Source organism: Podarcis raffonei, chromosome 11 (assembly GCF_027172205.1).
Source record: "Podarcis raffonei isolate rPodRaf1 chromosome 11, rPodRaf1.pri, whole genome shotgun sequence".
NCBI classification, from domain to species: domain Eukaryota; kingdom Metazoa; phylum Chordata; class Lepidosauria; order Squamata; family Lacertidae; genus Podarcis; species Podarcis raffonei.
The window spans coordinates 15,366,150-15,393,042 of record NC_070612.1 but is presented as its reverse complement, the minus strand read 5'-3'; the positions used below and the strand labels follow the sequence as shown (position 1 = coordinate 15,393,042).

Below are 26,893 nucleotides of genomic sequence, written 5' to 3'. Positions count from 1 at the left end.
CTAAGCTTTTAAAATTTGGCCCCTTGCTATGTGCCTGTAGATTCAGGTATTAAAAAAAAAAAGTACTCGAATAATTATGTGGCACTAACAATATGCCATTTCCCCTGAAGTTTTGGCTTTTCGAAACTTTATACAGCATACCACTTCACAGTCTCAAAAGTATTTTTATTATACTGACCGAAATCCAACTCTTCGAGTGTAGTGCAGGCAGTTCTTTGTGACGTGGGTCTGGAAATGTACCGATCTACAGATTGCACCACACTCGGGACACGTGTAGGGCGATTTGTGCTGATGAATTCTTTGATGCGATGCAAAGCTGCACAGGTTGGGAAGCAGCATTTGACATATACTACACGTCTTCTACACAATAAAGCGGAAACAAATGAGATGGTAAGCCAATTGTTTGCCCTGGGCACACGATAACATTTAATAAAGGTAGTCACGACTCATCATCATCATCCTCATCATCATCATCATAGAAAGTACCATTCAGTTAAAAGGGATAAGACAAAGCAATAAAACGGACCCATTACACCACTGTTCCTTTAAACTGAATTCCTGTCTCTTAGGTCCAGGTTAAGAAAGGACAGGTGCGTTATATCCTGTAAAGTACAGGTAACTGAATTTGCTAACCACATTCACTGTTGCAACTCTTTCTCCTTCTCTTCTAATTAGATTAGAACCTAAGGGTTGAATCCAACAAAGTCATTCCGCTTGAGCTATGAACGTTCTCCTTCCTTTGCTTTGCATTTTTCTTTTCTATATAAAGTTTTGTTAACATTTTTTCACAATACAAGACAAGCTAATCTGCACCCAAAAAATAATACAGTGGTACCTCTAGATACAAACGGGATCTGTTCCGGAGCCCCATTTGCATCTAGAGGTAAACGTAACTAGCGACGGCACGTCTGCGCACGCACGCGTCGCTTTTCACCGCTTCTGCGCATGCGTGTGACGTCATTTTTAGCGTCTGTGCATGCGCAAGCAGCGAAACCCGGAAGTAATGTGCTCCGTTACTTCCGGGTTGCCGAGAAGCGCAACTCGAACATGCTCAACTCGAAGCATATTTAACCCGAGGTATGACTGTAAAGAGAAAAGAAAAGCGATAGAGAAAGAAGAATTCATGATCCGCTCACAAATATATCTTAACTGTTGTCTCATACAAAGATGTGTCCCTTCACCTCTCACTCCTCTCTTCTCCCAGCCTCCCTCCCCTTCCTTTGCTTCCATATTCTCATACATTAAAAAGCATAATGACAACAATAAAGAAGAGAGTAAAGGAAAAGAAATCAAAGCAAGGAAGCAAAACAAAGGGAAGGAAGGATGCGAGGAGAAAGGAGGGAGTATTCCAAAAAACGACATTATAATTCCAGTCAATTGTCTTTCGTCAGCATGTTATCCAAGAATGTTTTTCCAAAGGAACCCATGAGAAGAGGGCAGCTGCCAATCATGTTCCTTAACTTTAATGGGTTCAACAAACGGATGCCAAACTTTAGAAAAGTTGTCCTTTTTCGGATTGTGTAGAGTTCCGATATATTTTGCTAACTTTTCCGTTAGTTCCAAGCCCCTGTAATTTGTTCGGGCCAGTTGGGAGAACCACCAAAGTTGGGGTGGGGCGTTGGAGGGGGGGGGTTGCGCAGGTGGAGGAAAGGGAAAGTTATGTTGCACAAGCAGAAATCATTCCACTTCATTGTGCAGAGTCATTGTTAGATGCAACCCTGAAGGGTTAAACTCCATAAAGGAGGAACCTTGCCTTCTCTTGCTTAAGTTGTAAATGAAACATCATGTGCTTTACGGACTGTATTGAAAGGCATGGGGCAAGTCGGGGGGTGGGGGAAGGCTCCCTTTTTATTCAAGAAGAAATCAGAAACTTTAGGGACGGTGAAAAACCCAGCAGGAATGAGCTGTTTTTCATAACTCATCGTCACTTCAAAACCCTGATCCACAGCTGTAGCAAATGAGGTTTGCGGATGGGTTGCAAAGATTTGTGGGGGTGTCATGGCACCCACAACAAATCTACATCAGGCTATGCTGATTTCGTTTTCATACTGCTCTTCCCCCAGAGCTCTGGGTGGTGTTATGCATCCATACAACAATATTGGTTAACCTGAGAGACAGCAACTGGCTCAAGATCAGCCAGGAAGCTGAACAGGGTTTTGAATTCAGTTCTGTCTGGTCCAGCTCGTGAACCCTCACAAACCCCATTGGTCAGTTCCATCTCCCCAAGCTTTGAGTCCGGTTATTCCTTGGGGATGGGAGACTGAATCAATAGGTAAAAAGGTAAAGGTCACCTGGACGGTTAAGTCCAGTCAAAGGCGACTATGGGGTTGCAGCGCTCATCTCCCTTTCAGACCAAGGGAGCCGGCGTTTGTCCACAGACAGCTTTCCGGGTCATGTGGCCAGCATGACTAAACCGCTTCTGGCGCAACGGAACACCGTGACGGAAACCAGAGTGCACGGAAATGCCGTTTACCTTCCCGCTAGAGCGGTACCTATTTATCTACTTGCACTGACGTGCTTTCGAACTGCTATGTGGGAAGGAGCTGGGACAGCAACAGGAGCTCACCCCGTTGTGCGGATTCGAACCGCCAACCTTCTGATCTGCAAGCCCAAGAGGCTCAGTGGTTTAGAGCACAGTGCCACTACTGCATCAACATCCTATGTCCATACCAATGCTAAGAACCTTGGAGGAAAGAGCAGTATAGAAAACAGAACAAGAGAGTACAGCAGCAATGAATGTAATGTTGACCCTTGCTGCCTTTTCTACAAACAAACAAACAAACAAACAAACAAACAAACAAATAAATAAAGCTATTTTAATTTTGGGCAAGAGAAAATTTGCAGCACTGTCTAGTCTTTTATCTGCCCCTCCCCACTAGCCCTCAGTATCAGACTCACCTCTTTGGAATATAATCCTAATCATGCGTAGGTCCCAACAACACAGCAGTTAAGATACCACTTTGAATAGGCACGGATTTCCTGGGTGTCGTTTTTTATGGGCTTTGAGATTGGCTGGAAGAGACCCCCCCTTTCCCCACACAGAGCTACAATTCCCAGAGCTCCCTGGAAAACTGGTTGCTAAATCACCCCACCATGACTGCTTGGAGTAGCACGATACTGGTTTAAATGTATGTTGCTGGTGCAGCCTTACCCCACAAGATACAGTGGGGCTTTCTTCTGAGTCAATGCACATAGGCTTGCAGGGCCTAAAACCCAATACATAAAACCCATACATGAGAGGAGCAGCAGCAAAATGTTGCAGTATATCCTCCCTCTAACAGAAGCACTCCTTCCAACTGATATCCGACATTCTGCAACTACCGAGCATGCTCAGTCTTCACTGGAAGGTTGAGGGGGATGTCCACCAAAATTTATATACCTGCAAACCTCAGGAATCCCATCACAACGCTGCAACCTTCCTCTCTTGTTCCCCAGTGGCCTCCAATCCTGTCGGCACTTAACCACCTGAGTTCGCCATTATGAGGTTCTGCAGTTCTGGACTGAATCACTTCACACTTTCAGGGGTCGAATTTTGGAAGGTACCATCAACTGGGGGAGGGGAGGAGTGAGGGAGGGAATATGCCTTATATGCAACGAACTAACATTCGGAGAGACATGTGCCACACATTTCTCTCAGATATTCTAGTTCATTATTACATGTAGGGATTGAGGGAGTATTCAACAATACAAGCCCTGCCCCACCTGAGGCCTAAAGTAGGTGCAAACCAGAATGTTTTGCGTGTGCTTGGGCTTTTCAGTTTGGAAAGAAGAGATAAATGAGGTACTGCAGTTAATCCATGGGTAACCTAGCAACCTGGAAGGAATTTCACTCAGCTCCACAAGTACAATTTGCCACAGAAGCTAGCTATTTTTTTAAAAAAAAGAGAGATTTCTAGCTTGTTTGAAATTATAACCAATTCATAAATCACACAAGATGTGTACAAGCTCAGATTTAAGAGTGTGCTCTGCCAGGAACAATTTGCATCTATATATGCACATCCCGATCTACATTACACCGAATTGGCCAGATGTGCCTTTTGCTGGGAATGGGGGTGCGCATCAGCAACTGAAGCCACTCAGTTCTTTTGCTGGGATCTGAGCCAATATTTTATTTTGCCTCTTGCTTTTCCCAGCCTAAAGCTGAACATGCACTGTAAATTCTCTTTTTCTCAGAAATGTTTCCTTGCTGAATTTTACATTTAAAATATAATCATGTGTGTTAGTGGTTCTGCTTTCATATCAATGAATAACAAACCAACAAACAAATAAGAAAAGTAAACCAGAGGTAATATTAACATTCTGAGCTTACAAAAAAGCATTACACAATTTATGACGAATTCTATATTTCCAAAAGTGGTATTGCTTGATTTTAAAAGCTACCAATATATAAGACATAAGCCCCAAAGGGTGGTAAATATTACTTCTACAAATAAACTCCACTCCTGCAACCCATTCACGCTATTTTGTTCATTTGGCTGATCTCCCCTTCCTCAAAATTTGTAAGTGTTCGTACATTCAGAGCGATGGCAGGCAGCATGGCCCTTGCTCTGATTTGGCTTCCTGGATTTTATTAAGATTAGCAACTATTATCACATAGGATTTCTAGAAAGAAAAACGGGGGTTAGTTTACTGTCTACTGGTGGTGAACGGCTTGCAAAAAGGCTCCGCTATCTCACATGCTGGCTCGTTTAAGAAGTTCAAATCATAATCGAGCTCCACTGCAGAGACCTCATCTTCCACAGCCTCTTAATCCCCTGGTAAATTTTCATTCTAAACAGGAGCAGCTAGCTAGCCAGCTTTGGAAATGCCTAGATACTCACTGTAGGGACCAACTCTTGCTTTGATCACAGTTTGCAACAGAGCCAGGAAAGGGTTGGGGAAGATTCTTCTACTTTAGAAAGCAAGATGTCAAAAGTATATTCAGGACAGAAACATACACATTTTCTCTTAGCCTTTCCGCTCCCAAAGCAAACCGCTCTTCAGACTTGGGAATCGGGCAACAGAAAGGCACAAAAAGGCAGCCCAAATTCTTGAGCCCCCAAACCCCAAGAGTAAACCCTAAATAAAGTATGCAGTCAATTCCAGAAAGCAGCTGATGTTTATTGTCAACAGTATATCTAGAATCACAGGTTGCCCCATAAACCAAAACTAATGCAATGCGCACACACACTGTCCCAAGAGTCCAAAAAAGAAGAGAGTAATATACTGTACATGGATCCAAACAATCCACAAGAGAATGATATGACTAAAAATCCTGAGCAACATGAGCTCTGGATAATGAACAAACCACTTTTGAAAACACACACAAATGAATCTACCTTATGTACAGGGATGGGTGAAATCTACAAATTTTTGTTTCCCTCTGTTTATTGTTTTTCCAATCTCAATTTCAGTTCTCTACATACCCATATCAGTTTGCAATGTATTTGTTTGTTTTAATTCACCGACATTTTGGTGTGAATTTTGCCTAATATACATTTTTTTGCAGATAAATTTTCCCTAATATAATTCACTTTTGTATGTTATTTTCACTAACATAGGCATTTGCGTGCACAATTAACCCCAGTATACACATCTATCTAAACATTACTTGGCTGGAGAACTGCAGAGCAAAATTTGGAGAGTGTAGATTTCAAAGGATAGAAGCATTCCAGTTATTTTATTGGTTTCAGAAGTGCAAACTAGGTAACTTTGCTTTTAAATGTGAAATGAATCATATTTCTCTCCCACCCCTACTCATATGTAGATATATCTTGGCTCAGGAGATGAGGCAAAGGCTGTTTACTAGAACCTCCCTCTCTGTAACTGTAGGAGTAAACATAATGTAAAATATGGATTTCTCACTGATGAGCTACAGATCTAGTTACCATGCCAGAGTCTGGTTTGTTAACTGCAGTTAACTGGACAAATTGTTTCACCATCTGAAGCACAGCCATGTTAATTGGCTATGCTTGTTCATCAGTGGTTTTAGCTACATCATTCTCCTGAAGATTGTTTGGCCGCATAGCTACATAGCTACATAGTTGGTAGAGAATGAGACTCTTAATCTCAGGGTTAGGGGTTCAAGATTCCTGCATTACAGGGGGTTGGACTAGATGATCCTCATGGTCCCTTCCAACGCTAGGATTCTATGATATACATTATCTTCTTTTTGAATGAACTTGTTGTTGTTGTTATGTATTTCATGTAAAATGTTCTTGCTCTTTGACCTAGAGAACTAGGGGGATATAGGAAGCCCTGAACAAATATTTTTTAGATGTCCCTTTTACGATGAGGCACGTAGAGAAACCATTGACCCCCTGCTGGTGAGGCTTGCTGACCTCCCGGTAAAGCAAAAATTTGATCTTCTTCTGTTAGGCAAAGACCACAACACGACCCGGATTGTCGGCAGATTCTGCGCACAGATCTGTAGGCGCAGACCATCCCCCGATTCAATCTGGTTTGTTAAGAAAATTCCCAAACCCGGATCCACGGGCAATTTTGGGTCATTTCTCTAAGGTAGTCTAATTTAAAGTTTTTATGTGTTTATATGCCTATCACACTTTTAAACTTAAAATCCATTGTTGTACATTGTTTTAAATGTTTGTTTTGCTTTTGGGATTGTAGTTCCAGTTGTGTTTCTCAAGCTGGTCTCTGACCGTAATAAATTTCATTCATGATTCATGACCTAGAGAAATAAAAGAAGAGATCTATCTATTCATTTAAGTTGTTTATGTCCTGCTTTTCCAAGCTCACTGTGCGCTAAGTCTCAGATTCTGTTGGCACAAGGATTTCTCTTTGCACAACGGAATTACTCTGTCCTTCCCCTGTGTACCCTCTAAATCTGTTCTCAGGGTTCCCCCACCCCTCTAGAACAGATCTGGGGACAGCGTGTGACACCTGGGGTAAGTGTGTGTCTGTTTGTGCTAGTGTTAACCCTTGCAGTAGCACAAAAGTCAGTTGAATACCATACATTTTCATTTTAACGTAAGCAGTTTTGGAGGTAAAGGTAAAGGGACCCCTGACCATTAGGTCCAGTCATGACCGACTCTGGGGTTGCGGCACTCATCTTGCTTTATTGGCCGAGGGAGCCGGCGTACAGCTTCCGGGTCATGTGGCCAGCATGACTAAGCCGCTTCTGGCGAACCAGAGCAGTGCATGGAAACGCCGTTTACCTTCCCGCCGGAGCGATACCTATTTATCTACTTGCACTTTGTCATGCTTTCAAACTGCTAGGTTGGCAGGAGCAGGGACCGAGCAACGGGAGCTCACCCCATCGCGGGGATTCGAACCGCCGACCTTCTGATTGGCAAGTCCTAGGCTCTGTGGTTTAACCCACAGCGCCACCCACATCCCAAGCAGTTTTGGAGACGTAACAATAAAATGCAAAATAAAAAATGAATGAAGTACTGAAATACTCTCGGCTGCAAAACCCAGCACTGCCACCAGTTGTGGAGATAACTCCCCTCAGATGCAGAGCTGGCCCTGGCATTGCTCAGCCTTCATTGCCACATCTTCTTCCAGGATTTTGGTGGTGCAGAAGGGGCTCTGGTATTCAGAAGGGTGTATATTTTACGTGAATGATGTAACCTGCCCTGGGAATGCTTCTTGATGGAAAGGTGGCATGAAAAGGAAGAAAGCAAAGCCCAATGAAAACATCCAGAGTCCATCGCAAAACAACTTCTGGAATAAAAATGTGTTCATGCGCCATATAAAAATGGGACAGAAGGAATGCTTGCAGGATCTATGAGGGGGCAGACTTCCACAACTGTAGCACCACCACGAAGAAGGCACTGTCCCAGTTGCTCATCAATCAGGTATTTGCTAATCACAGACTAAAAATCCCAGGCAGTTTTCTATGTCCGTAAGTTTGGGATCAAGTTATTCTCCAACTGTAGCACTTAACTTGGATAAGTGACATTTCCGATTTTATTTCAGTGCCTCCTTAAAACCTACTTATTTAACTGTGCTTTTGCAAATATCTAATTCTGGTTTTAGTCCTGCCTGGTCCAGCCACATTTTATACTGTGTTATGATACTGCCTGGTGTGTGAGCTTTTAAAATAGGTATCCTTCCTCAAGGGGACAGGCAGCACAGAAATGTTTTAAATGAAATAAAATGAACAAATATTACTAGCACCATAACCTGAGCTCAGAACCCAAACAGAAACAGCAGATCTAGCTAGCACAACTCACAAACTCTTTCCCACAAACTTTTACAATACTGGATGAATGCACATCCCTTCTTCTGGAGAATATGGGTCATGAGGGAGCCTTTCAGGGGAGGTATTTATCCCCTCTCTCTGACTGACGCATAATCTATGATCTCCTGGAAAGGTGAGAGCAGTAACCTTCTTCAACAACACAGGAGGACTCAAAGTGTGCAGAGGTGCAAGGGTACAGATGCCATCCCCACTTCCAAGATCTGTATGCAACACCATCCTGTCCCCTCCTCTTCCAACATTTCTTTGCATGGAGCACAAAAATCTCCAGGGAAATTCTAACTCATTCATGTGGCCACAGACAGAATGCTCCGAATGATCACCCGGATGAAAGGGGCGATTTCAACTACATTTAGCTAAACACTGTGAGATTCCCCCTGTTGACTCTTATGGGCAACAGAGAAAGATACAGTCAGGAGAAAGGGAGGTGGGGTTTCATGGTAGTGAAGCCAGTGCACATGGCCCCAATCACAAAAACGTGAGCCTTTACACATTCATCTGAATGCTTGAACAGTGAGAACAGTGAGAACACTGCTGTAAACCACTGCTCCAAAACCAGTACAGTCGTACCTTGGCTCTCAAATGCCTTGGTAGTCATACGTTTCGGCTCCCAAACGCCAAAAACCCAGAAGTAAGTGGTTTTCCAGTTTTCAAACGTTCTTTGGAAGCTGAACGTCCAACACGGCTTCCGACTGAGTTGCAGGAAGCTCCTGCAGCCAAGTGGAAGCTGCGCCTTGGTTTTCAAATGGTTCCGGGAATCGAATGCACTCCCAGAACGGATCAAGTTCGACAACCAAGGTACCACTGTACAGTCATACCTCGGGATGGATGCACTTCGGGTTGTGTGCGTTCGAGTTGCGCTCCATGGCAACCCGGAAGTAACGGAGCGCGTTACTTCCGGGTTTTGCAGCTTGCACATGCGTACTCAAAATGACGTCATGCGCATGCGCAGAAGCAGCGAAAAGTGACGCGTGCGTGTGCAGATGTGCCGTCGCTAGTTACGTTTGCTTCTAGATACGAACGGGGCTCCGGAACGGATCCCGTTTGTATCCAGAGGTACCACTGTACTGAAACTGTGTGTGTCTTGGTGCCATTCTTTAGGTTTCACTCCTCATTTCTCTTATTAGGCCAAGATCCTAAAGGTTTCCTTAGAGATGCCATCCCTCGCAGAGAGAGGAGGAAGAGTAGAATAACTATAGGGCTGGGAGATAAACGTTGGGTCAAGTTGCACACATGTTGAGAGGGACTGTGTTGTTTTATAAAGGACACTAGAAGAAATGGCAAGATTTGGAAGCTTTTTAACCGTTTTGACAGAGGGTGCCAGCAAGGTCTTATTGGCTGTAATATCCGTCACAGACATGTACCTGAAGAGTGGAATCAGCCCTAAAGGATCATATGCGCAGAGTTTGGCATGGCTGCCCAAGCAACGGGCTGCTCCACTCTGCAGATAACCATGTTATACTGCGAAAAATGTGCAGGCAGGTTCATCCTATTCAGCTTGTCTTGAAGGCAGCTCTCTTTGCCTCTCCACACCCAACAGCACAAGAGGGAATACTGAGGAACTATCCCTAAGAGAATTTCGTTTCATTTTGCCCCACACCAGAAAGGGGAGCGAATACTCATGAGCAGAAACAGGACACCAGAAGTTCACGCTGGCTCACACATCTAAACTCTCTGCGCCTCTTCTATCAAACAGTATACAGCCTTTTCTGCCCCAAGGCTTCTTTCTTCTAAGTTTTACTTGAGCAGTTAAAATGTTTGTCAAAATTCCATGGCATCACAGCTCGACCAATGCTTAGGAAGGACTTAGATATTAATATGTACCGTATTTTTCACTCAATAAGATGCACTTTTTCCCTCCTAAAAAGTAAGCGGAAATGTGTGTGCGTCTTATGGCGCGAATGCAGGCTGCGCAGCTATCCCAGAAGCCAGAACAGAAAGAGAGATCGTTGTTTTCGCGGCGCAGCGATCCCTCTTACTGTTCTGGCTTCTGGGATACAGAATATTTTTTTTCTTGTTTTCCTCCTCTAAAAACTAGGTGCGTCTTATGGTCTGGTGCGTCTTATAGAGCGAAAAGTATGGTGATAGCTGGCCTGTTTTAGCTGGATTGGTTCTTTTTTAAAAAAACTTCCTAACCTTTTGATTTAGTTTTTGCAAAACTATATTTTTGGGGAAAGACCAAGCCTGTGCTTTACTTTGATACTTCACTATGTATCTTTGCAGCTGCAGTAAAATACACAGACCGCCACCGGGGAAGAACGATAAATCTTTAACGGTCAGTAAGTACAATCAAACCTCGGCTCCCAAACGGCTCCATTTTGGAATGTTTCAGCTCCCAAATGCAGAAGACCCGGAAGTAAATGCTCCGGTTTTTTAGAACATTTTTCGGAAGCCGAACATCTAATGCAGCTTCCACTGAGTGCAGGAAACTCTTGCAACCAATCAGAAGGCGCGATTCAGTTGTTGAACGTTTCGGAAGCCGAACAGGCTTCCGGAACAGATTACGTTTGACAACCGAGGTTTGACTGTATATGAAAAGCAGTATTAAGCACACAGGCTACAATGGAGCAGAAAATGAGACCTATTAATCACCACTTTTCAGCAGTATTTTTGGCACAGGCTTGCAAACCATGGTAGGCATGTCTTTCCATGGCCGTCACACATTAACAAAGCTCAGAAGGCAAGCGCCCAATATGGTAAGGAAACTTCATGCAGGAAATTTAATTACGGGGGGGGGGGACGATGGGACAAAGCAAAGATTGTGTCTGTCAACTGGCAAATTATTAAAAGGGTAGCAATTCAACAAAATCCATTGTACATAAGGATGTACATGAACCTTTCGATTTCACTTTCTCATTTTCCAGTCCTAATTTTCTCCACATCAGTTTGCAAAATGTCTGTCTCTCTCTTTGTGTATATATGCACACATATATATACACATATGTCCAGCATCTTAGTGTGAATTCCACTTAATAGCCATATTTCTGTATACAATTCTATGTGACACATGATTTTTGCAAAGCAATTTGCAAATATAATGCATTTTATAGGTTCTATCTATCTATCTTTCTATCTATCTATCATCATCTATCATCTATCTATCTGCACATCTTAGGCACATTTTAGCCTAGTTTATGCATTTTTTATATACATAACTTGGCTGAAGAACCAAAATGCAAAATTTGGATAACTGTGTTTTGTTTCTGATACCATTTTGGAAAATGCAAATTAATTAAATTTGGAAAATGCAGATTTCGGGGGTGGGGGGGACTGATTAAACCCAACAAAATCTGGAGTCTTTTCTAGATGCCTCCAAATTATTTCTGGAGCAGATCAGGATAGATACAGAACATGTGTGTGCGCATGTCCGTGCACATGCACACTCACCACTAGAAAAACAAAGTCTGTATGAGAGTGCTACATGCAGAAAGACATATGGACTGAAAGTTCTCTATCAGGAACCATGCTACTTCCAGACCCCAGAAAAGTAACACACCAGTAACCTCAATGGCCTCCTTCACAGTTGAGCATTTAACCAGAACCCTTGAAATTTGAATCTCTCCACCAGCATGCAGAAAACTGTTTCATAGCAGTCTCCCGCAACTTGGTACCTTCCAAATTTGAACTATAACTCCTATCCCACCACAGGCTATGCTGGCTGGAGCTGATGGGAGTTATAGTCCAACAACTTCTGAAGGCGCCAGGCTATGGAACACTTAACAGTTGAAATACTTTGCCTCGTTATTATGTTTAAGTAGCTTAAGGACTACTTAGGAATTCCTATGAGCACTTTTCTTCTCAAAAAGCCGTTTTTTGCTTCCCTCCCACTTTAAATTTACTTTTCTCAATCTTTTGCCACTTAAAAAATAAAAGTTATGACCAGAAAAAAGGATGCCAAGGAAAACACACATTTATAAAGGGGAGAGGGAGGGGAAGCACATCTCAATCTCCTTTGCATAGTACCAGGAACATTGGAATTTAAATATAAGATACTGTACTTGTCCGCTTGAGTCTGCAGCCTGCTGGAAGTGCGTTGCTAGAGACGTCTCGTCCTGGAAAACTTCGTTGCACTCCAGACACTTCAAGCTATGCCGGCATAGCTTTGGCGAGTCTTCGTCCAGGGGCATGGCCGGAGGGACAGGTGTGCTTGCAGGAGCCGAGATGACTGCTCCGGTGATGTTGGACTGTATCTTGGCAACAGTATGGGCGCCCATCCCGATAGAACTCTGAAGGACGGACGAGGCGACAGAACTATTGCTTGTCGGAGAAGCTATCATTTGATCCGCCGGGACGGGTTTCAAAATCAAGTGGGAGCACTGCATCACCACCCCTTTCTCCTTATGCCCGCGGGCGTGAGAGAGGAGGCTGCACTTGTTGTAGAAAACAAGGTTCTTGGTGCAGTGGTTGCAGGTGACCTCGATCCGCACGCTCCTCCGGTCGTAGTGCTGCGTCAGGCTCCTTTCAAGGGCAAAGGAGTCTCCACACTCCAAACACTTGTAGCCACGCGGGGGCAAAGCGATGCCGGCGTTGGCGGGGGGGCTGAGGTTCGGGATGTAAACAGGGACGGGGTTAACACTGCTGAGCACCTTGTTGAAAGCCTCGACCACGGAGCTCTGCAAAGACGACACCACCTGGACCCGGGACACCTTCTTCGAAGGCTGCGAAGCCGCCGCAGAGATTATTGCCTGCTTGATCTGCTGCTGAGGTTTGGTGAGCACCTGGCGGAGTTCGGAGGTGGCCTGAGCGCTTTGAGGCAGTAGGTTAAGGTTGGCAAGATGGACTGTCTTTGGCACGAGTTTTGCGCTGGCAAGGCTGGACGCTGGCACCACCACAGTCTGCTGCTGTATGGCGTTGGCAGCTTTGATAATGGCACTGCTGGCACTCTGCACTGAAGCAGCAGATATCACGGTGGCTTTCACCGTCGTGTTGTTTGCGAGCTTCAGGTTGATAACTTGGGATCCTGCTGTCTTCACAGCCGACACCGGAAGGAAAGCAGTAGCCACGGGTTTAATGGTGACCTGCTTCGGGGCGAGTTCTGCGGACGCAACGGCGTTGGTGACGACCGTCGGCTGAAGGGGTGCCCGAGGGGGAGAAGAAAGGACTGCGGCGGAAGTCGGGGAGGAGAGCAGCGAAGTCATGGACGCCACCATGGAAGCCGTTTGTTCTGCTTTGCGGCTGCCGTCCAAATCAACTTCTGGCAACACTCTCGTAACCGTCCTCTTGATTTCGCCAGACGATGTCTTGATGGTTTTGATGCGGACTTTCGGGATTGCTGGTGTCGAGCCTGCGGGTGACGGTGGAGACCCTTTGCTGCTGTTTTCGCTCGATACGCTCCGGGGACTGTCAGGTTGCTTAACGGAGGGTTTCTTAGCACAGTCAATGAGACTCTGAGGTTCAGGTGATTTGTCAATGGCCCTAGGGCTTTCATTCATATCTTTTGGCAAGGGAGACGGCTCTCTTGAAGTAGACTGTGGGTCTTTCACAGGGTCTGTTGCTGCTTTTTTAGCGCTAAGTGCCGCAATGGCAGCAATACACGAGGAGAGTTTTGCTGATGACTTTGCTTTCGACTGTGAAACACTGGTGAGGTTTGCTTCCGCTTTCTCGGTGCCTATTTTTCCATCAAGTACCCGGTTTTCATGTACCTTTTCGGGATTTTCTTTGTGTAGCTTATCATCTGTTTTTCTCGCTTTAAAGGGTTCGTACATACCCAAAGGCGTAGAGTTTGTTTCTGAGTCTCTTTTAACAAGTTTATTTTTATCGGCATTACCGGAACCTGCAATTCCAGGTTTCATCAGGTTTTCCCCTCCAAGTACCTTTAATTTCTCATAATCCTGCTGGGAGACGGACCCCGTCAGTACGTTTGCTCTGAAGCTCCCACGCATCTCTTCCTTATCAGGGGGGTCATCCACCTCAATTTTTTCATCGTCGTCGAATTCTTCAGCACTTGAGATAGGGCTAAATTGGTTGAAGGTAGATTCTTTCAGTGTTGTCTCAGAAACAGAGCCCTCGTCTTTGTGAGATTTGCAGTCTTCTTTATTGTAACCATCTAGAGTCGAAACAGTTAAAAACCCATTATGCAAGCCATTGCCTGTAGAGGGGTGACCTTCCTTCTCCGCTCCTTCAGAGGAATCAATCGTCCGCACGTTTTTCACAATGACGCTGACGCCAACATCAGACGACGATGGTGCGTGAGAATCGTCATCGGCATGCACATTCTGCTTGATGTGGCTTTCGTGGTCATCGTGTCCTGACTCAATAGCAGCTTTAGGGTCAACCATATCTGGGATGTCAAATGCCGCAAGGAGGTCGTCAAAGTCCGGGGTCTTCATATCTCCCATGGTCACGTTAATGGCTTAGAAGCAAATCTACAAAATGAATAGAAATGTTTCCTATCAGTACTGTGATTTTTAACATGCAAAAAATACCCACACCAGTGGAAAATGAAGCCCACTAAAGTTGTTTCGTTCTGCCAAGAAACTTACACAAACTTTCTGAAGGATTTCTAATTACTTTGAGGACTTGCAAGTAAGGAAACAATTTTGCTTTTTAAGCAAATTGCAAGGGAAACCTTTCTTATCAAGGACTGCCTCTTTCCATATGAACCTACCCAGACCCTGAGATCATCTTCTGAGGCCCTCCTTCATGTGCCGCCTCCTTGAGAGGTCCGGAGGGCGGCAACGTGAGAATGGGCCTTCTCTGCAGTGGCTCCCTGTCTGTGGAATGCTCTCCTCAGGGAAGTCCGCCTGGCGCCTTCATTACACACCTTTAGGCACCAGGCAAAAACTTTCCTTTTTAATCAGGCCTTTGGTTGACCTGATTAACATCCCATACCCTTTTAAAATGTGGTTCTTTGGGGAGGGGTATTATTGGGTTATTGCTTTTATTTTTATTTTATATACTGTGATATTTTTATGTGAGCTGCCCTGAGACCTCTGGGTATAGGGTGGTATATAAATTCAATAACAGGGATAAGAGGCGAGCAAAGTATGTCAGTGCTAGTTATTTACCAAAACTCCAGGGCATTTCATCCACAAAAGATCAGTATCTCAGTTATCATAGCAGTACTGGACGTAGCATGGAAGAGAACAGGCACAGAGCGTCAAGAAAATGTTATGGAGTTCCATCAAAACATTCCATTCACATTTTCCACCGAGTTTAGAGCATATATGGCATCATTAAAGTTCTAGTGGAACATGAGCAGCCTATCTTCTCTATGCTAAAAAAAGCTGTTTCTGCCCAGCACCATACACACTGATTTAATGCTGCCTCTTTGATAGGAAGAGTCAATATTTGAGGTGTGTTGACACTTTTATACAATCTTATTTAGGTTTGTGAAAATATTATTCATTCTAGATTTTGTTAATTTCATTACAGATACGAAGCACCCTTTTGCTTAGTTCTAGCTTTGTGATGGTCTGGTGATGAGACACAATTCTGAATCTGGTAATATGTGGGGATCAGTTTAATATCCAGGTAATGTAAAGTTAGAATGTTGTAGATTGGGGGAGGGATTTGATATTTACTGGGGAAACTGCTTCTCTCCCCCCCCCCACTTTGCAGGTGGATAGTCTCAAAGCAGAGACCCTCCACAGGGCTAGGGGGAATGTGAATTTTAACAGAAGGGACACACCCACAGGTCTCCAGATAAATGACAACTCGTGCAAGAGAAAAATTCAAGAGGAAAACTCTTGATCAGGAAAAAAACAAAGAATGATGGGCAACACTTAATATAAAAAAATGTATTCGATTTTCAGTTCTGAACACAGAAGGAAACATGACTGAATAGACATACGTCTTCAAGAACAGCCAGGAATTCTTTCACAGAGGGTCAGGCTTTCTGCCTACAAGAAAAAGGGGTGGAAAGGGTTTCACAGAAGTACCAAATCTTCCCCTTGCTGCTCCTTCTTGATGGATAGCCAAAAAATTATAGTGGAATATAAAAACGTGATAGCCTACAGGGTGGAAATACCCAGGAAAGTCTTCCATGTACCTCCAAAACTGTGTTTCAGAACCAGCAGCCCAAGTCGCCAGTGGCTTCATTCACACGTAACGGTGGCCATAAACGATGGTTATGCACACAGCTCAAGCACCTTGCCCTTTGCTCCTTTCTTATAAAGGGGAAACAAACCACAGTGTTATGTGCAAACCAGTGTTTGTAGTTTGCTCTTCTCAAGGCAAACCATGATTGGAAACCAAGGTCTGTTCTTGGCTTCCCTTCTAGGAAGGGAGAGCAAAGCAAGGACTACTCAAGCTGCATCATAGCTGTCAACGTTTCCCTTTTTTAAAGGGAAATTCTCTTATTCCGAATAGGATTCCTCGCAAGAAAAGGGAAAAGTTGACAGCTATGAGCTGCATGCACCAACACCGAGCTTATGAACGGGCTAGCTTCCTGTTCATGGATAGCGGCATGTCTGGAAGCAGTCAACCAAAGGCAAGATTTACAGAGTGGGCATGTTAACTGCCATTTGCTCTCCAAATCTCAGGCCTCTAGGGCAGGGATGTCCAACCAGTAGATCATGATCTACCGGTAGATCCCCAGCTGATCCTGGTATATCACGGGGTCCTTATCATGTACAAAAAGTTATGGGCGGGAGCTAAAAAACTCTGTGGAATCCTCCCCCCAAAAGCTCAATAACTGGGCAATCCACCCACTCCATGCATGCTCCCTCCAATGACAAGGGGTAGATCACTGTCAGTTTTTTTATACTGGGAGTAGATTATAGTCTCTTGGGAGTTGGATATGCCTGCTCTAGGGCATGTCACTGTGACTGACAGGTAGGCAGCTCTGCCCACTTTTCAAGCTTGGCCCATGAAGGGTGGGAGAGATAACTATCTCCCCATACCTGACCTATAGTATCTGTCATTCCACATCGGTGCCTTGGACCTTTACACAAGAGTCCTACTTTTCCATATTCAGCAGGAGCTGGCAGCTAACCATCCATTTGGCTATTCAAGGCTGAATTTAATCCTAGTGATACAGATCCCAGTTGAATCGGTCTTCCTATTGACCCCCTGGGAGTGCCAGGGTGCAAAGAGTGTTAAGAACTCTCTTACGGATGCCCAGGTACATCATCTCTGTACTACTGTGCTAATATGCCCACAATAGCCCCAAAATATACACGAGAAATCAAGAGGATTTAATTGAGAGCTAGTAAAAGCACAGAAACCAAAACCCAACAGGAAGTCATCGCTGGAGGCAATTCAACAACTCTAGAAATGCGGAGGCACAGAATGTAATTCTAATTCCAGTTTGGGCCTACAGTGTTAATTTCACAGCACCTCTGTATCGACCTAATGCAGTGATCCAATACCGAACCGAAAACCGACTGAGAATGCACTAAAGTCACTTTTGATACAGCTGAAACATCACAAGGAGGCTAGTATGAAGCAAAAAAAAACAAAAAAAACCCAGTTATGAAATCTCTTTATATCTATCATAAAGGTAAAGGTAAAGGTACCCCTGCCCGTACGGGCCAGTCGTGACTGACTCTAGGGTTGCGCGCTCATCTCGCTCAAGAGGCCGGGTGCCGGCACCGTCCGAAGACACTTCTGGGTCACGTGGCCAGCGTGACGAAGCTGCAACTGGCGAGCCAGCACCAGTTCCGCACACGGAAACGCCGTTTACTTTCCTGCTATAAAGTGGTACCTATTTATCTACTTGCACTTAGGGGTGCTTTCGAACTGCTAGGTGGGCAGGAGCTGGGACCGAACGACGGGAGCTCACCCCGTCGCGGGGATTCGAACCGCCGACCTTATGATCAGCAAGTCCTAGGCACTGAGGTTTTACCCACAGCGCCACCCGTGTCCCTTTATATCTATCATAAGTATGTAGTAAAATAAGCTGAATACCAAAGGCATTCAGATTGCCTTAAGTCATAATTCACATGGCAAAATAAAATGCTGGGATCACTAGCATTCACAAACCAATGACTCAAAAGCCCTGTTAACAGCGAACAAGTCACTTTTTATCCACTTATTATCCCTATATCCAATTTCTAAATCTTTCCAATACAAACCTCGCCAAACCAAGGCACTTTCTTCCAAAAGTTCATGGGTTCTTATTTATTGCCTTTAAATTAGGCAAACTGCTGAGACCAGTCACTAATCTTGAAATAGTGAAAAGATTTCGTTCAGCTGAGTTGCTGCAAATGGATATGCATCTTATCTTCTTCAGAGATTATTGCAAAAGCTAGATTATCATAATTACATTTGCTGAAGCACAAACTCAGTATAAGATGCACAAAATATATTTTTTTCTTTTTTAAAAAAAACTCCTCTATGAAATAATATCCTTTTAAGCAGCCACAAGCTAGCCATTCCTGGAGGGGTTTTTATTTTATTTTTTATTTTAAAACAACAACCCCAAATTCAAATTCTATTAAAAGTGTTGCTCCACAGATTCCAAGATAATTCAAGGATGAAAGCCCTGAAGAGTTAGCTAAATAATTAAAGCATGGGACTAGGCAAATGCCAAAAATCGCATGGAGTTGGAACGCTGTACACGGTATGGAGCTTTTTAAAAATCACACCCTTTGGCTGGAAGTAAGCAACATTTCAATTGTCCCTAGTTGTGGGCAGTCCTAGATTTCTCCAAGGAAAGAGATTTAAAAACCCAGGAACACAGGGTTCAGGGAATTCTGCCTTCTGGGCCCTCTGACAACTGTAGCATCCAAAAAGAAAACACAATACAGTACAGTGGGCGCTCAGGTTGCGAACGTGATCTGTGCGGGATGCACGTTCACAACCCGCAGTGTTCGCAACCCACATCTGCGCACGTTGCGATTCGGCGCTTCTGAACATAGCGAGATTTAATGCTTCTGCGCATGTGTGACTGCTGAAACCCGGAAGTAACCCGTTCCAGTATTTCTGGGTTTCAGTGGTCCGCAACCCGAAAAAACGCAACCTAAAGTGGCTGTATGACTGTATATAGGAACCTAGGAAGCTGTCATAGTGGGGTAGGAGGAACTGAAAATAATGTCAATATATTTCACTCGATTCTGACTAAACTTAACTTCCTAGAGCATAATATACATTAGGAGGCTTAGTTTGGTCAGAATTGAGTAAACATTTCCAGATACATTAATTCTGGTAAAAGAGCCAGCATAGCCACTAGAGGGCCATGAAAAACTTGTGTCCCAGGCTTCTTAGACTCCTCTACCCATGTACTATCTGAAGCCAAAGGGGCGCACTGGTTGCCAGATGTGAGATTTTTTTTGCAGCTCTTCTACCCCACAAGCAGGTGTATAATCTATAATCAAAATACACAATAAAACAATTCCACCAAAACGTTAAAAGCGTCCATAATTAAAACTTCATCAAGACTTTTAAGCCGAGATCTTTCCCAGGACTGTATCTGTACTGGAATTATCTTTAAGATGTTTGTTGTTAATGTTTTGTCACTGGGCTCCTTTGGGAAAAAGAGCAAGACATAAATTTAATAAGTAAAATTGCAATGGAGAGAAAATCGCAATGAAAGAAAGACGGTTAAACAGTGTGTAGAATAGTTAAAAGAGGAATTAAAAGAAGTACAGGTCAGGAAGTTCCAAGTTCAGGGGGAAGCTGCATGTACCAGGAAAACATATCCTGGTGATTCCACCCCACTCCACCCCTCCTGGCCATCTTGAATTTGATTTCTTGGTGAATCACTGAAAACAATCAAGCTCAGTAACTCAACCCGGATTGATTCAGCTCACTTCCTGACATGAGGTCATGGGAGCTGTGTAAATCAGCCCATATAGTTTTGGGGGAGGCAGCAGGGGGCAGGGAAGGGGGAAATGGATTTTATCGAACACTCATCCCTTTTCACCACCTTACAGAAGTACCACTGCTCTCCTCCAAAACCACAAGCCAGCCAGAGCTGATATCACACAAATGCATATTTTATGAAAACGATAAAAGCGAGCATTTAACTAGCATTTCCCTCCTTTTCTCTTCAGTCTCTATTTGCCCATCTCTGCAGCCGGTAATACGTTTGCTAATGGGTTGTGACTACAGAACACACCTACCTGTGGTGTTAAACGATGAGGAGGAAGAGGAAGGATCTTAAATTGCACCTAGATCGGAGTCGGGTCAAAGCCAGCCTTCTCCCAACTTTACGCCTACAGACGCTTCGGATTACAACACCCATCCGTTGGCTGCCAGCACAGCTGGGAGTTGCAGTCAAAGACATGCAGAGGGCAGGTCAAGGCCAATTGGGAATCTTCTGGCATGCAAGGAATGGGAGAAGGAAGCCATTCGCTCTCATTTCTGGAGTCAACATGCCTGCATCAGTTGCCTCCCCTGACCCATGAACATCAGAACAAAGGTGAATCTATCAATGCACGCTCTGGCAACAGCAAAAATGCATTACTTATGGGGTGGTCCAAGAGTTCCCTTTTTCTTTTTTAAAAGAAGAACCATTTAAAGCAGTGTGGTACAATGCATATATACCATCTCTGTTAAAATGCTCCAGGAAGCGATGGGAGCATTCAGATGGAGGGGTTTGAGTAGGGATTTTCAACAGCATTACAGAGTAAGGTGACAAACAGTTCCAACACAGGCCCAGGTGTTCCTCAGCCTATAGCTGCCATTTACATTCAAGAGAGAGAAAATGCATGTTTACCGCGTTCATAAAATAAATGCCACATGTTGTTTAGCCCTCAACCTTGCGTCTCTTTTCCTGGTTTCTGTATGATGCAACTGTAGCCTCTGCTCAATGCTTCAACCCTGCAGGCATTTAAGATTCTGGCTTCTTGACAAATCACACTTGGCAGATTCTGGGGACACCACCGTCCAATCCTATAGAGAGACCATCTACCTAGGAATCCAGATTTGCTTATGTTTGTTGCCAACAGCCCAGTGCTGACAGTCTGGCTAATTCATTTGGGAAACTGCGGTGTTTGCACTGCACTGTGTAGTTTGATGGATTCAAGTCCATCAAACAAAACACAGCTTGGAAAAGAGGGCTGCCTCTTTAACCCAATTCTTTTTGGCGTCTTCTCAATGCCCCTTAACTATGCTTTTCGAAATCGCCCTTGAGGATGATCAAATCGCAAACTTGCGCAGAGAGAAAGAATAGGAGCAAAGTCTGTTGCAAACCTTCTTGGACCAGCTCCACCTTCTCCCTCAGGAACAGAATTACGAAAGCCAGCTGTGAGGCAGAGCTTTATATACACAACTGCTTATGATCACCCTCGACAGATTGCAACCAGACACTCACTTGGCCTGTGTCTACATCATTTCCTGCCTCCCCTGAAATTCCAGGATGCAACGTGGTTAACCCTTGTCCTAATCTCCTGCTGGCCTTGTAGACTCTGCTTCAAAGGATGAAGCTGTCTTTATTCCCAAAGAGACAGTGTAAAGAGGGACAGTGGATCAGGGCAGAGGCTACTTTGCAGGAGTCCCTCTTGGACACGACTATCATTCCTGGGTTTGCAGGCCCCGACACAAGGGCAGTAGTGGGGAGAAACAGAGGGTGGGGCATTTGATGGGAAGAGGGGCTCTGCTCATTGTGCCTCAACTTCAGCCACTTTGGAAAGGGGAGCAGGGATGATCACTCCTCTCCCCTACAGAGAGGAAAGTCTCAGTGGAGGCTAAGCCTGTAGGCAACCCAGAGAGAAGGTAACTCAGGAAGTGTCATCAACTGATTAGGAGCCCGAACAAAAGGGTGTAGCATTGCTGACTAGAACCAGGTGCCATTTCTGCAATCGGGACTCACTTCTGAAGCACACACTTTGCAACCCTGACATCCTTGCAAACTGAGCGAGTCTCTTGAGTGAGCACGCCATGCCTTGTCTTTAAAAGCTTGGTGAGCAAGTCATGGAAGCTGTTGAGACATCTTCGTTGCTTCCGTCCAGTTCTGAATATCTTGTGTGATTCCTGAATCATGACTCCCAAACTCTGTGTCTGTGCCAAACCTGCACCATTATTTGCCTGAACAAATATCTATTTCTTACTTGCATGTAACAGCTGCTCTCTGCATGTGTTGGGCATGAAGCAAGACACTTAACTCTGGAACTAGATCCAAAAGTCCCCAATGAGACGCTCCAGAGACCCCTGGGAAACTCCTGCATCAGAACATGGACCGAATAATGATTCCTATCACTAGGCCCTCAATGGAACTTGGTTTAGTAAGCATCTCCAGATCCTAAAGTATAGGTGGCCTAGTAGTCAATGCCCTCCACAAATTATGGTCTCCACAGCCCATCAACTAAAAGCCAGCACAGCCAATGATCAGGGATGATGGGATGGGTGTTGTAGTCCTCTAACTTCTGAAAGACGTGGGCCTTTTTAAAGATGCTGCAGGAATTCAAGAAAAGGGAGAAGTTACAAGGGTTTAACACTATTATATAGTTATTTATACCCCACCTTCTTCCTTGACAGGACCCAAGGCAACATTGCTGTTTGGGCCTCTGCCTGATGCATGTCTTCAACATGCCTTGCAGTCTCGGAGTCTGTGACTCACATCCTCAGTCAAAGCAACACCGTCATTATATAAAACTGACTGCGGCTTAAATCTTAACCAGTGATGCATTATCATCAAGCCTACTCAGACATATAATTAAGTTATCTAGATCTGGCTGAAAATATATGCGTCTCATTGATAATTTTATTATGTGCAACAGTCAAGAAAGTTTTCTGATTAAGGGGTCTACAGTTTCCCTCCCCCCTAAATACATACGGGGCAGCCAAGTTCTGGTCAATAAGTTGCACAAGTCTCTCAAATAATTCCGATACTGAGCGAAATGAGCAGGAAAACAATTAAGCTGGGGGAGGGGGAGGTAGCTTTATGCATGCTCCAAATGCGCAAATGGTCACATGCACACCATACATTTAAAGCATGCTGCTTCTCCCCAAAGAATCATGGGAACTGTAGCTTACCCCTCCCAGAGTTATGGTTTACAGCACCCTTAGCTAACTATAGTTCCCAGAATTCCTTGGGGGAAAGCCATGTAATTTAAATGTATGCTATAGATGTGTCCCAACAGAGCAATGGTTCTCAAAGGGTGTGGCAGGAGAGGATGGCAAGTGTGGCAGGAAGGTTCAAGGACAATCCAAGAAACATTTAAACATTTCAATGCAGCATGGATATACAACTAGAACCAGTATCCACAGCTCTCCTCCAGAGCACTGGCTATTCTATGAAAGTTCTCCACAACACAGGAATTTTCAACTCCCGACAAATATGGAAGATCAGAAAAGAGAAAGGCCCATTTGTGTTGATGAGCAGATGAGGGTTTGTCTCAAATTAGACCTAATATAAATGAGATGACCCGGCAAAAGCAAGCTCATACCTCTCACTGAGTTTATAGATCCTTAAAGTTCATGTGTAAGAGGCTCATTTATAATTATTTTGTGGGAATGATTCTGCATTGTTTCATACTTTCTGGCTGTCCCGCGATCATACTATAAAGTTGCTGTGTTCTGTGTTATGAATCAAGGAGTTGGTTGTTTTCCTTTTCCAACGTTATTTCTTATCAATATAAAAATTCGGTGTGGTGCGAGCAAATTTTTATTCTGAAAGTGCGGCCCAGAGGAAACAAGTTTGAGAAGCACTGCAATAAAGAGACTTCACATTCATTCCTTTTCCCCATCATCTGTCAAAGCCAGTAAGAGGAGACGACTGCAGGGGCACTTTGAGCATCTCAAGCCAAGCTACCAAGCAGGGAGGGCTATGTCTTGGGTGAGACGGAATGGAGGACAGAGAACTGAGGTTTGTGCTGAAGAGAGCTAGAAGAAAACTTTCTCGGGGATGCGATGATGGTCAGTAGCTTAGATTCCGTCAGGCTGTATGGTAACTAGAGGAAAAGAAGAAAACAAGGGCCTCTCCATCAGCTCTGCTGAGACAGTAGCAACTTTGGGCTCCTCTTCCTGTTTCGATTCCTGTTAAAGTAAGTTTGTAGACAATATATAGTGCCTGGGTTAGCTTGTTTCCTCTGATTTCCTTTCCCGTGGTGTCTTTGTAATCTTGGGGGGAAAGGGACTACCTTATTACTGTCCTGTAGGTTGCACTGGGGTGCGATGGGTCTCTCTCAGCTTCAAATAAATGACTTTAAAATGGGGGGTAGGAATTGAAGGTCTGTCAACATTTGAGCAACGGTGGCTCAATGGAACTTCCATGTTCAGAAGCCAAATACTTAAGAACATTAGATGCACTAGTGCAGGGTTTCCCAAACTTGGGTCTCCAGCTGTTTTTGGACTACAACTCCCATCTTCCCTAGCTAGCAGGACCAGTGGTCAGGGATGATGGCAGACCATGCTGGAAATACAATGCTGAATGAGATGGACCTTTGGTCTGATCCAATTAGGAAAAATTGTAATAATCACATACAAAAGAAACAGTATACAAGAAGTAAATAGGAGGCCATTTACAGGATAAAGGAAGTCTTTTATTTTTATGGTATGTTTTCTTTGTGTAAGTGGAGTTTAATTTTGATAATTAAATTGTCAATGGTGGTGGGTTTGTTTGTATGTATGAGTATGTTGTGGACTATGTTGTAAATAAAGTTTAAAAAATAATTTTTTAAAAAAGGATCTTCTTACGATTAAGTAGCAGGGCTGAGGAAACTCTGTCCCTCCAGATGACAAAAGACACCTTCAGCCCCATCCAGAATGGCCAATGAAAGGCATGGGATGATGGGAGTTGTAGTCCAGCCAAAAAGAAAAGAAAAAATATGTATCAAAGCTTATGATAAAGTCCTCACCAAAGACACCTGAGTATGCTTAGTAGCCGTGGAATAAACAGAAAGGTCCAGTGTGCCGTAACTGCAAAAAGGTGAAGCATGTTGCTAATAGCACCAAGGTCACAGGTTTGATCCCCGTATGGGACATCTGTATATTCCTGCATTGCAGTGGGCTGGGCTAAATGATCCTCAAGGTCCCTTCCAAGAATCGTGAAGAATCGTGAGAACAGAGTTGCAGAATGCAGTTGTCAATATAGAAATTTAATAAATAATAATACTCAGGAGGGAATATTGTTTTTGTTTGTCGTTAAAAGTATGTTTTTGTGTTTTTATATTGCAAACCATTCTGTGATCTCTAGATGAAGGATGGTATAGATGATAATAATAATAATAATAATAATAATAATAATAATAAAAAGGCGAGCCTGCACTTGGAATGCTGTGTACAGGTCTGAGCAAACAATATTGCAGAGAAGGGACGTGGGTGGTGCTGTGGTCTAAACCACTGAGCCTCTTGGGCTTGCTGATCAGGTCGGCGGTTCGAATCCCCATGACAGGGCGAGTTCCCGTTGCTCTGTCCCAGCTCCTGCCAACCTAGCAGTTTGAAAGCATGCCAAAAAGTGCAAGGAGATAAATAGGTACCGCTCCAGCAGGAAGGTAAATGGTGTTTCTGTGTGCTGCTCTGGTTTTGGTGTTCTGTTGCGCCGGAAGCAGCTTAGTCATGCTGGCCACATGACCTGGAAAAAGTGTCTGTGGACAAACGCCGGCTCCCTTGGCCTGTAAAGCGAGATGAGCGCCGCAACCCCGGAGTCGTCCACAACTGGACTTAACTGTCAGGGGTCTTTTACCTTTACCTTTTTAGAAAAAGTTCAGAAAAGGACAAATCCCTTGTGAGGAAGGGTTAGAAGAGTTGGGGCCTTTTAGCTTAGAAAAAAAGGCAAGTAAAGGGGAACATGTTAGAGGCGTACGAGATTTACACATGGTAAGTGGAATCTGGATAGAAACTCTTTTCTCCCTTTGTTGCAATGCTAGAACCTGTGGTCAACCAATGAAGTTGAACACTGGAAGATTTGGGGCAGAAAAAAGGAAGTCCTTCTGCACACAGTACAACTAATCCAGAATGCGGCAGCCAGACTGGTGACTGGGGGCAGCCGCCGAGACCATATAACACCGGTCTTGAAAGACCTACACTGGCTCCCAGTACGTTTCTGAGCACAATTCAAAGTGTTGGTGCTGACCTTTAAAGCCCTAAACGGCCTCGGTCCAGTATACCTGAAGGAGCGTCTCCACCCTCATCGTTCTACCCAGACACTGAGGTCCAGCACCGAGGGCCTTCTGGCGGTTCCCTCACTGCGGGAAGCAAAGCTACAGGGAACCAGGCAGAGGGCCTTCTCGGTAGTGGCGCCCTCCCTGTGGAATGCCCTCCCATCAGATGTCAAAGAGATAAACAACTAGCTAACACTTAGAAGATAGCCCTGTTCAGGGAAGTTCTAAATGAATGATGTTTTAATGTATTTTAAATCTTTGCTGGAAGCCGCCCAGAGTGGCTGGGGAAACCCAGCCAGATTGGCGGGGTATAAATAATAAATAATAATAATAATAATTAAAATAATAATTATTATTGTGTGGAAGTATGGAAATGCTGCCCTAAGAAGCAGTGGTGGCCACCAACTCTGATGGCTTTAAAAGAATGGACAAATTTGTGGAAGATAAAGCTATTAGTGGCCAGTGGCCATGATTATTATGTTCCACCTCCACTGTTGGGAGGCAGTAGGACTCTGAATACCATGTGCTTGGGACCTTGGATGGAGAGAGCCTTGTTGGACTTCATCTCTGCGCATGGGCATCCAGTTGGCTCTTGGGAGGAGGAGGAGGAGGAGGAGGAGGAGGAGGAGGAGGAGAAGAGGAAGAAGAGTAGTTTGGACTAACATTCTCCTTTCCCTTCCTCCCCCACAACAAACACTCTGTGAGGTGAGTGGGGCAGAGAGACTTCAGAGACATGTGACTAGCCCAAGATCACCCAGTAGCTGCA

The 26,893-nt window shown here is 44.3% G+C and overlaps 1 protein-coding gene and 1 long non-coding RNA gene across 14 annotated transcripts in view; both read right to left on the bottom strand.

Annotated features, from left to right (window-relative positions):
- Positions 1 to 26,893, bottom strand: part of LOC128423537 (uncharacterized) — a 74,619-nt gene that overhangs the window by 20,156 nt on the left and 27,570 nt on the right. The window lies entirely within an intron of this gene.
- The window catches only part of ZNF532 (zinc finger protein 532), a 49,650-nt gene that overhangs the window by 13,821 nt on the left and 8,936 nt on the right, over positions 1 to 26,893 (bottom strand). For 11 of the 13 annotated variants that reach the window (XM_053408796.1, XM_053408795.1, XM_053408802.1 and 8 more), the window contains 2 exons: positions 12,199 to 14,565; positions 179 to 360 (listed from right to left, as the gene is read on the bottom strand). In XM_053408796.1, coding sequence (XP_053264771.1) covers positions 179 to 360; positions 12,199 to 14,538 — 2,522 coding nt within the window. In that variant the 5' untranslated portion in view covers positions 14,539 to 14,565. Of the gene's footprint in view, positions 1 to 178; positions 361 to 12,198; positions 14,566 to 20,205; positions 20,343 to 24,721; positions 24,944 to 26,893 lie in introns of those variants that run through there. The other 2 variants (XM_053408799.1, XM_053408806.1) reach the window with 2 other exon arrangements.